At 57.0% G+C, this 9,733-nt stretch overlaps 1 protein-coding gene across 4 annotated transcripts in view; it reads left to right on the forward strand.

Annotated features, from left to right (window-relative positions):
* Positions 1-9,118, forward strand: part of LOC113202413 (trithorax group protein osa) — a 50,786-nt gene extending 41,668 nt beyond the window's left edge. The window contains exons 2-7 of one of the 4 annotated variants that reach the window (XM_052266284.1): positions 1,488-1,633; positions 1,896-2,112; positions 2,210-3,093; positions 5,658-6,116; positions 6,267-6,519; positions 7,626-9,118. In XM_052266284.1, coding sequence (XP_052122244.1) covers positions 1,490-1,633; positions 1,896-2,112; positions 2,210-3,093; positions 5,658-6,116; positions 6,267-6,519; positions 7,626-7,633 — 1,965 coding nt within the window. In that variant the 5' untranslated portion in view covers positions 1,488-1,489 and the 3' untranslated portion in view covers positions 7,634-9,118. Of the gene's footprint in view, positions 1-1,487; positions 1,634-1,895; positions 2,113-2,209; positions 3,094-5,657; positions 6,117-6,266; positions 7,308-7,625 lie in introns of all 4 variants that reach the window. The other 3 variants (XM_026416615.2, XM_026416616.2, XM_026416618.2) reach the window with 3 other exon arrangements.
* Positions 9,119-9,733: the final 615 nt, after the last annotated feature.

Genomic DNA, 9,733 nt, shown 5'->3' on the forward strand with positions numbered 1-9,733 from the left:
GGGGGGGGGGGCGCTTTAGGTTGGACGGGCGGACGGGCCGCTCGAACGTACTCTGGAAAACTCAGAGAGTGAGCGTGCGCACATTGGCGCGCCCGTCGTCCGCGTCCTGTCCGGTCTTGCCGCGCCGCTGGGCGCCCGTCTGTCGTGTCAGCGACCGATGAAACGTCGTTCGAGGTACACTTCTCTGCTTACTGCTGTGTTAACATCCATGGCGCATTGTGGTGCGGCGGACGTCTCTCTCTCCCTCGCCCCAAGAGGGGATTGAGGATCGCGGAAGTCTGCCGCGTATACTCGCCTGGGCTGCCCGTTTCGCGGGCCGTGCGGACATCCTCTGGGCGCCTCCTCCTCCTCGGCGGCGGCTGCCATTGCGGCCGGGGAGCCACACCTGACTGCAGCAGACCGCTGCTGCTGCTGCTGGGGCCGTTGCTGGAATTCGCTCCATCGGATATAAATATCGAGCGTGCAGCGTGTGCGTCGACCTTGCGGCCGTTTGTTACGTCAGCTCTCGGCGGTGCGTGCGTGCGTGCCAGGACGCATTGCCCACCACACACCGACCGCGGCGGACTATCGCCTGATTCCCCTCCCCATTCTCAGTGGACGACGCCGCCACCGCGCGCCTAAAGAGATTTTAAACTGGATTAGCCGACGCCACCGGCCCCACTTTGCGGCCGCCGCTGTGACGACCACGCGCGCGGCGGGCACGGGGGGCGGCCCGCACGCACGGCGCGCGGTAGGCCGACCCGCCGCGCAGGGCTGCACGCCGCGCCGGCCTACCCTCTGGTCGCACGGCGCTCGCCTGGGCGCGGGGAGCCCCCCGACCCGACCGTCCTGCTCCACTCCCCGCGCACGGCACGGCCCCGCCCGAGGCCCCGCCGTACCGCGCTTCGCCGAGTTGTCTCTGGCATCTTTAAAGCCTATCTATCCCCTGCGCCGTTTTGTGTGCCGCCTGCCTGTCGTTGCTCGCTATGGCTGAATGGGAGGGCTTTGTGTGTCGTACTTCGTGGTGTGCGTGTGCGTTGCGTGCAGTGCGTATAGCGCCCCGTCCCGCGCCGGGGCCGGCCGCGCGCACGCACCACGCCCGCAGCCCACATGGAGGCATTAATGGACACTTGAGGCGGCCCGGCTGCGGCGGCCTCATGGCGGCCTGCAGTCCCTGCTGCCGCTGCGGTCGCATACGCCCCGGCGTGATGAGGGGCGCGGCCCGTGGCGGGTGTGGCCCCCGCTAAAGCTTGTCGACGCGCGCCTCCGCTGCTGACACGGTGCACGGGGCCCGCCAGGCCAGGAGGCCCACGTCTTGCCCCTGGGCCTCCTGGGCGCGAGCCGCGAGCCGCGGCGGCGGCGCGAGTCTGCGCGAGTCACCGCGGACAATGAGCCAAGGGGCGCGGTCCCGTTGTCGCCGGAGCACCCCGAAATAGGAGGTCCGCCCCGCCCCGCCGTCATCACTCTGACGAGCACCGCGCTGACACCCTTTTGTCGTGGTGTTGCAGGGATGTGCGCCACGCTCCACGTCCTGTGGAGCCTCATCTACATCACGTGCGGCGCCGTGCAGCTGGTGGTGGGGATCTTCTTCCTCGTCGCCAAGTTCGAGGCGCCGTTTCTTCGCCTCGGCTCCAATGTCCTCGCCGGCGGATGGGTGAGTAGAATGCAACGCAGCGCAGTTTCGGAAATCGACGAACAACTTTAAACGTTTCAAAATTTCCCAAAATTTGTTTGAATCGTCCCCGAACGTGCTCGCAATTTTCCTTCATTTCTTTCTAGGCAATTTTCGAGCTATTTTTTTGGCACTCATTTAACGGTTTAGAATTTTCCTCCATTTTGCCCGTTTCCTTCCCTACTTCGCGCCGCTCCGTGTGGTCGCTCGTTGCTCTCCGGCTCATCGCGCTCGCTGTTTGCAGAACGTGGTGGTGGGGGTGACGGGCGCGCTGGTGGCGTGCGTGGGGCCCATGTCGTCCCCAGGGCGGCATGAGGCCCTGCTCTACATGGCCGTCAGCGTGCTTGCCATGAACGCCGTCAACTTGGCCGTGCTGGAGATCGTCGAGTGGAAGATGCTGTGGACAGAGGAACACCAGGAGGTCGCCGAGCGCACCAAGCTCACTGAGTTTCTCATGTATGGTACGTATGCGTGGCCACGTTTGGTGAGGTATGCCTTCCTTGTGGTTCTAATTCTTGTTGCCGCTTCTCTGCTGACCCTCTGCCGTCCCTGTTGCAGCGCGGATTGGCACGAGCGCCGCGGCGGCGGTGGCCATGCTCGTCTCGTTCCTGGACTCCCAGCTGACGTTCTGCTCGCTGCAGCACGCCGTGCGCAAGCGGCTGTCACGCCGCCGGTCGTCCAAGGGCGCCCACGGGCACCACGGCCACCACGGGCACGGGCACCACGGGCACCATCACGACCACCCCGTTGACAGCGAGTACATCATCCTGCCCCGTGTTCGGCCGTCCACCAAGGGCGGCTACGAACAGTACACGCGCTCCTGGGTGTTCGACGTGGACGGCAACGGCGCCAGCGGGGGTGGTGGCGGTGGGGGTGGCGGCAACTCTGCGCGCTACCAGCAGCTGGACAGCCACAGCCACGCCGACAAGTGCAGGGACGCGGCGGCCGCCGCCGTGGCCGCGGCCGAGGGCCGCTCCGTGTCGAGCCGGTCGTCGACGCAGCGCGGCGACACGTACACCGTGGCGGACGCCAAGGCGCTGAGGGCCGCCATCGCCAACGGGGGGCCGCCGCCGGACTCGTCGCCCGCGCCGTCGGGGCCCAGCGGCAGCAAGCAGTACAACCGGCAGCAGAAGCACAAGGAGCTGATGCGCGAGCGGGAGCACCAGAAGCAGCTCCGCGAGCAGCAGCACTACCAGCAGCGCAGCAGCAAGGACGCGCGGCCGCGGCCGACGTCCACCAGTTCGGCGGCCAGCTCGGGCACGGGTGGGGCCTCGCCGGCCTCCTCCAGCCGTCAGCAGCAGCAGCACCAGCACCGCCAGCAGCAGCAGCAGCAGCCCGTCATAGAGGAGAGCCCCCCTAGCGGCACGAGCCCGGACAGCCCCGCCGTGGACAGCGCCGAGAGCCGGAGCCCGGACAGCGGCGAGCAGGCTGAGCAGGACGGGGTGAGTATTGCGGTCGGAGGGTGGAGCGCTTGACTCTGCCTGGTGGTGGGGTGTCGGAGAGGTGTTGTTCTGGGACGGGTGCAAGTGAGACCGTGCGCTTTTTCTTGGAACGGAGAGCCGACCCATAAGCGCCATGGGGGTCGTTCCACATTTTGTGTGCATACGGCCCGGCCCGTTGCGTTTCGTAAAAAGGAGTGTTGACGTGCGTGTCGTGGCATGAGGGTACGCGACACAGTCCCGGCCGACGCCAGGCCGGCGCCACCTCGGCTGAGGTGCGCCGCTCTGGCTACACACCGCCTCGACGCAATGCCGACCTCCATTTCTCGCTAGAGCAGTGCGTCAGCCTGTCCGCGCAGAGGATCGGCGACAACTCGCTTAGCACGTAGAAGTATTTTTTTGACGTTAAAAACAGTAATCACGCGAATGATGATGCTCTAGATTCGTTTTTCCCTTGTTTGTAGAATTAGAATTGGTCGTTAGTCAGTTTACTTGAACTCTCTCGTGAGTATAGATATTTTTGGTGTAAATACTGTGTAGCGGTTGCTACGTCCATGTAGACAAGTAGAGTTTTGATAGAATCGTAAACCAGGGAAGTGTTAGCCACTTAGCTTTATAAAACAATCAAAAAACAACTTAAATGAGTGACCTGCCTAACTGAGGAGAAGTAGAGTGGGCCCAGTGAGAGCAGAGCAGAGCAGCCCTGGTAGAACCTTGGCGTGACCAAGTGTGTTTTTGTTCCTAGTACATAATGCGACCATGCTTCTCACCACCTCGCCGCCCCGACCTTGTCTGTGTTGCAGTTGAGGAGTCTACCTAGCCAAGGGGTGCTAGGCCTAGGCCGGGGCCTCCGGGGTGCCACCAGGCTAGGGGCACGTTTTGGAGGCCGCTTTGGGGAACGCTTTGGGGGGCGCTATGTTTTTTTGGCCACAAGCGCTGATGAAGATGGATTGAGGACAACGATTGTGTAGGGTTCACATAAAATATCGTTGAATGGGACGGGCTGGGGATTAAAAATTTGCAGCGTTTATGTCAAAATAATTTTTTTCTTTGTTTGTCAGTAACAATCAGTACTCAATGACTCAATTGTACCTCCAAGTCCATAGTAAGAAAATTAAAAAGGGAGTAGCTTGTGCGAGAAGCTTGGTTTACTAACTTTTGTACTAACAGGCTCTTGAAGCGCATGCTCTGTTCTCAAATATTTCTCATGCGGAAACAAATTCAACCTTACCCAGTTTGATTGCTTAGCTGGCCCACTTCATTTCTCCAGGACGTCACCCAGGTCACCTTCACTCGACGCTGTCTTCGGCATGCAGTTAATCGCAATGTCTTTAAACAAAGTTTTTTTTTCTGCTCCACAAAGTTCCAGATCATTTTCCCCTCATGTGTCCAGAGATAAATTTACTCCTTCCCTCTCCTCTGCGTCTGAGGTTCGCTCCTGAAGTCCCACCCCTTGTCTATGTGCTAGTTGTTTCTTTGCAAGTGCCGGTGTAACGCGTGTTACCCTACTCCCTCCGCCCGTCTGGCGCGACGGCCCCTGCGGCCCGAGCGAGTAGGCACTCCCGTAACACTCCGGTGCGTGCATTGACGCTCCCAGAGCTGTTCGCTTTAGCATTCTCCCTGCAGGTTGGCTTTACTGTCGGCTGCTTGTGCCATTCCACACCCTTACGCTCGCTTTCTAGCCAAAGTCCCGCTTCCTTGCTTTTATCCCAGTGCACTCTCACCATGTCTCCTCTGCTTCTGTCATGCACGCTCTACTCGCTCCCCCGTGCCCCCGTCATCACTGCATGCGGCCTCTATGCTTCCCCCTCTGTCACCGTTTTCGTATCTCCGCCCGCTCCGCCCGTGCCAGCGCCCGGGGCCCGAGGCGCGGGCCGGACATTCCTGGCTCCTAATTCAGAGACGGGGCCCGCCCACGCACGTTCCAGTGGCCTGCCCCCCTATCCCTCCTCCCGCCCTTCCTCCGAATTCCTTATTCCGCACCAGTGCGCGACTTCCGAGCGAGCCTGACCTGTCCTGGCCTCTTCCGCATTAGAAACTCCACCACCAACCACTTGCCCCCTCGCCCGGACGCTCTCACCCCTCAACCTCCCAGCCTCCCAGCGCCCCTCTCCGGGGTGGTGGCAGAAAACCAATCCTATCGCAACCTCTCTCCCCAATCTCGGTATCAAAGGGACAGTAGCCATTCCGTGTATTTTGAAAAATTAATTCAGTAGAATTCCGGAAAAAGTTTTTGACAAATACGTGTGTAGATTGTTTTAAAATAGACGGATGGTTGGTCTTTAGTGACCACAGTTTAGAGAGCTTGATAGCGACCCCTCTCGCCCCACCTTGAAATCCCTTTGCGGATGTTTCCAATCCTCGGCTTGTGCTCGAGAGGTGCTCTATAACATCACTCGGCCGTACCTCGCATACACTCGTGGCACGGCACGGCTCGGCACGGCACGGCACGCTCGTGCGGACAAGCGTCTTGGCACGGCACGCTTTGGGGCTGCTGTTTCGCGTGGCTCGGCGCGTGGCTCCACGTGGCTCAGCTTGTTGTTGGTGCGCGGTTGCGCCTGCTCCAGGGCCTCGGCACAGCCCTCGGCACGGCCCACGGCCTCGGCCCGTCCCTGCGCCAGGGGTCGGCTCGCATGAGGCCGCTGAGGATCGTGATTGACGCGGGCTCGAGCGACCCCGTCGCTTCGCGGCAGTGCGTCTTCCTGCAGACGTTCTCTCGCACGCCATCGCCGGGCGCGTCCCCGGCGCACTCGCCCTGCCCGCCCAGGCCGTCGGCGCCGGTCCCGGGTCAGGTGCCTGCCATGCTGGGCTTCGCCCAGTTCTCCGGGCGCGGCCAGGAGCCCAACAGGGAGGGCGAGGACCCCCCGCTCAACGAGTGCCTGGACCGCTTGGCCCGGGGCCCGGTGCGCCGGCCCAGTGTCCAAGACCACGCCTCGCCCAGGACGTCGCCCACGTCGTCCTCGCGGCCCGCGCGCCCGCTCAGCGCCGGCTCTGGCAACGGGGCCTGCTCCGAACAGGTAGACGCCGTGAGTGCCGAGTGCTTGCCGTAGTGACGGACGTAGTGGGACGTAGTGTAGCGTCGAGTAGCGCCCAGTAGCGTTGGCGTAGTGGCGTAGTGACCGGAGGGGGGACTCAGTCTCACGGGAACGGCGTTAACGGATTGTCTCTCTGTCCAGGTCGGCTACCACTCGCTGATGAGCGAGCTGACGCAGGTGATTCGCAAGAAGCCCAGCCCGAAGGACGACACGTCGTCCGCCGACTTCAACCGCCAGCTGGAGGCGGCGCTCCAGGACATCCACGACCTGGACTCATCGACGGGGGGCACGCTGGTCAACGCGTCCTCGGCGGCCAGCAGCTCGGCGCCGCCCCCGCCCGCCCCCGACTGGGGCGACAGTGACGACGAGAGCAGCGCGTCCAGCAGGACCGTCGGTAAGCGGCGCTCCCACCCACGGCTGGGCCGTGCCTTCGCGATCCCCGTGCCGCCCCCCGTGCCGCCCCCGCACGCGGATGGCACCGGCACCCTCCGGGGCACCCTGCGCGCCACGCGGACGGGCACCCTGACCAACACCCTGCGCCGCCAGTGGGACCGAGAGCTGCAGCAACTGCAGCAGCAGCGGGATAGCGCCCCGTCGGCCCCGTCCCCAGAGCCACCGCCTCCGCCGCCCCTGCCCCTGCCGGCGCCCTCGGAGGCCTGCGAAGCGCCCCTGCCCCAGGCAGCGTTCCAGCTGCAGTCTCCAGTGCGGAGCAAGACGGTTGTGACAATCTATGACGGTGACATGGTCGTGAGGGAGATGAACAATAACGACATTGTGTTTCTGCCCGTGGCGCTCCCCCTGCCCCCGGAGCTCGACGAACTCCCCCCGGCTCCTCCAGCCATCCTCCTGAATGGCTCCAGGGAGCTGCCGCCACCGGTGTCCTCCCCGTCCCCCTCTCCACCCCCGTCCCCGTCCCCGACCTCCAGCCCCCTCCCTTCCGCCTCCCACCTGGGGGATGAACCTGAGCAGGTGAGCCAGGGCTGCTCGATGGGCAGCGTGGGCCGCCTGGGTGGGCTCTCCCTGCTGCGCAAGGGGCGCAGCCGCAACAGGAGATCCAGTAGCGGGTGCGGCGTCCGGCTCAGCCAGGAGCTGCAAGGAGCGGTGCTCCAGTCCGAGAGTCTAGTGTTTTTAACCGACAGCGAGTTGGTGGCCCGACACGAGAGAAACCGGCGCGTCCAGCGGGTGAGATGAGACTGAAATGCAAATTAATCCTCCTTCATCCTCACCACGCCTCTGACTAACACAACTAACTCAGGCGCCTAACTCTTGGTCTAATATTGACCCTCCTCTTGCTTTGATCCAAAACATGACCCGCCCTCCTACCATCCCTTTGCCTCTCAGCACACAGTATCTTTTCATAACAATCGTCTCTTTTCTGGGTTCTTCTTCTGATCTTAATCATTTGCAATTATTTAATCAAGCTGTACATTTCTTTTGCAGTGTTACTTTATTGGTTAGTCATTTAATTTTATCTTGTTCTTCGTCTGTTTTCTCCTTTAGGAAATTGAGCAACGAGTCCAGCAGCAGATATCAGGACACTCTGGAAGTGACTCTCTTTGTTAGGTGGGGTGCACACCCTTCAGACACTCAAAGTGACTCCCTCTGTTAGGGTCCCCCTCTACAGAAGATTCGGTGCCATATCCCTCATGCTAGTCCATGTTAATTATGTGTGGATTTATTCTCTTCCATGCATGAATATTTCTCTTCATTAATTTTACAATCTGCCAAAAATTAAATTAGATACATCAGTATTAAAAGTGTGAGGCTTCCCTCAGAAGACTGAACTCAAAAGCTTCCTCACTATACTGATGTTTATAATCCTCTACAACTGTCAGTTGCAGAATTCAGGTTGTGTTCATTTGAGAACTGTTTATTTTCAAGCTAATATTGTTTTCAAATTATATATGTCTCTTAAAAGTCGATACACCAGAACAAAAATTATATGGAGAGTAGACAGTGGTGATACAGTTTTGTCCAGTTTTTAACTTTGTTTTGTTTATATCGGGATCAGGTTTGTTAAAGGTGGAATTATTTGGATTGAACAAATACATTGAAAATATTAAAGAGTAGGTGTTGTTTGGTTTATGGAGATGTCTCCACTAATTAAAGACTATAAACTGTGCCTATTTATGAATTTGCAAAAGTCAAAATTGGACAGTTTTCCTGTGAAAGGAAGGTCAAAGAACTGTTCCAAAGACATTAGTACTAAAATTTGATAATGTGTACATATTTGGATTTTCAACATCCAAAGATAAAGTAATATTGATAGATATACTGTTAGGTTGGGGCAACTCTTGGAGGCACTCTAAAGCTATATTGGAGAGACAAACAGTTCATTTTGGCAAAGGATATTTTCCTCACTTAACTTTGTAGTTAACAGCAATTCAAGAAACGTCAACAAAGTTAAAAAGTTGTGGAAATGAAACTCAGTTGTTTGTTATCTGAAAAATCCTTTTTGTCATTAACGAGACATGATGTGAAATTATAATAGTGAAGTAAGCGGCGGTGAGGAGGGGCCAAAAAGTGGAGTGTTCTAAATATTTAAACAAAAGAGCATTGTGATACCTGCTAGTCTCCACATGTTAGCAATTACCTATTGCCTCAAATGTTAAACTGTAATTGCCTGAAAGTGGTGAAAATTGTTATGAATTCATTGATTAAATTATGTGTGTTATTCCTTAACTGATTATTTTTACTATTGGTAATTCAAGATCTATCTCTGCACCAGTACACACCAATAAACATTAATGAAGCATGTTTCCCTCACTTCAGCTCTCATCTGAGGTGATGAATTTTACTCTCTCATTGTTACTCAGTACTTGAGAAATATTGTGTTTTCAGTATAAAGATTTGAGTCATTAATATGCGATATTGTAAGCATTTCTTTCCTGCAGCTTCCGTGGTTTTACATGTGAATGTGCCAATTCCAATGATGTACATATATATAATATATATTTAAAAAAACAATTATTAAATCAAGCTAGATTTTTTTATTGTTGTCTTTATTTTATCTTCAAGTTCCAGAACTTGAAGGCACAGACAAGGACTTTGCATCACACTGTTTCAGGCAGAGGCTAAGGGTAGTTCTCCGTACAGGGAACGTTTTTGCTTTTTCCTGTCTCAGTATGATTATAATTTTTTGAAAAAAGTGAAGATCCTAGAGCTCTCTCAACAATTATCTAACACGGCCTAATGCATAGCGCCAAGTTCTGAAACTCAGCTATTCAACTGCTATTTCTGGCCATTCTCTGGGTGGTTCTTGATTGTACTAAGGGTACTTTGAGGGTGCCCTGATCCCGGATTCTCCCCAGTCCATGAGCTACCCCAGTCAAAAGCCATACCCAGGCGTGGGTTTAAGGAGAGGGGGGTGGATGGGGGATTACCTCTCACGTCCCTGTTTGTGGCTACAAATCAGACGGCCAGTCAGCTTAATTCGACTCGACTATTGAAGACTCTTCTCGGGCGATATACGATACCAAGAACATGCTCTGCACATAATCCCTGGCAAGTCGTAATGTCCCGGACAAACACTATGGGGCGCGGTAACCCCCAAACCACAGAGAAACAACTGGCGTACTGATTGCCTTTATACAATCCAGCTCTTAAGA

Source organism: Frankliniella occidentalis, unplaced genomic scaffold, assembly GCF_000697945.3.
Source record: "Frankliniella occidentalis isolate FOCC.00 unplaced genomic scaffold, Focc_3.1 Scaffold36, whole genome shotgun sequence".
Taxonomy (NCBI): domain Eukaryota; kingdom Metazoa; phylum Arthropoda; class Insecta; order Thysanoptera; family Thripidae; genus Frankliniella; species Frankliniella occidentalis.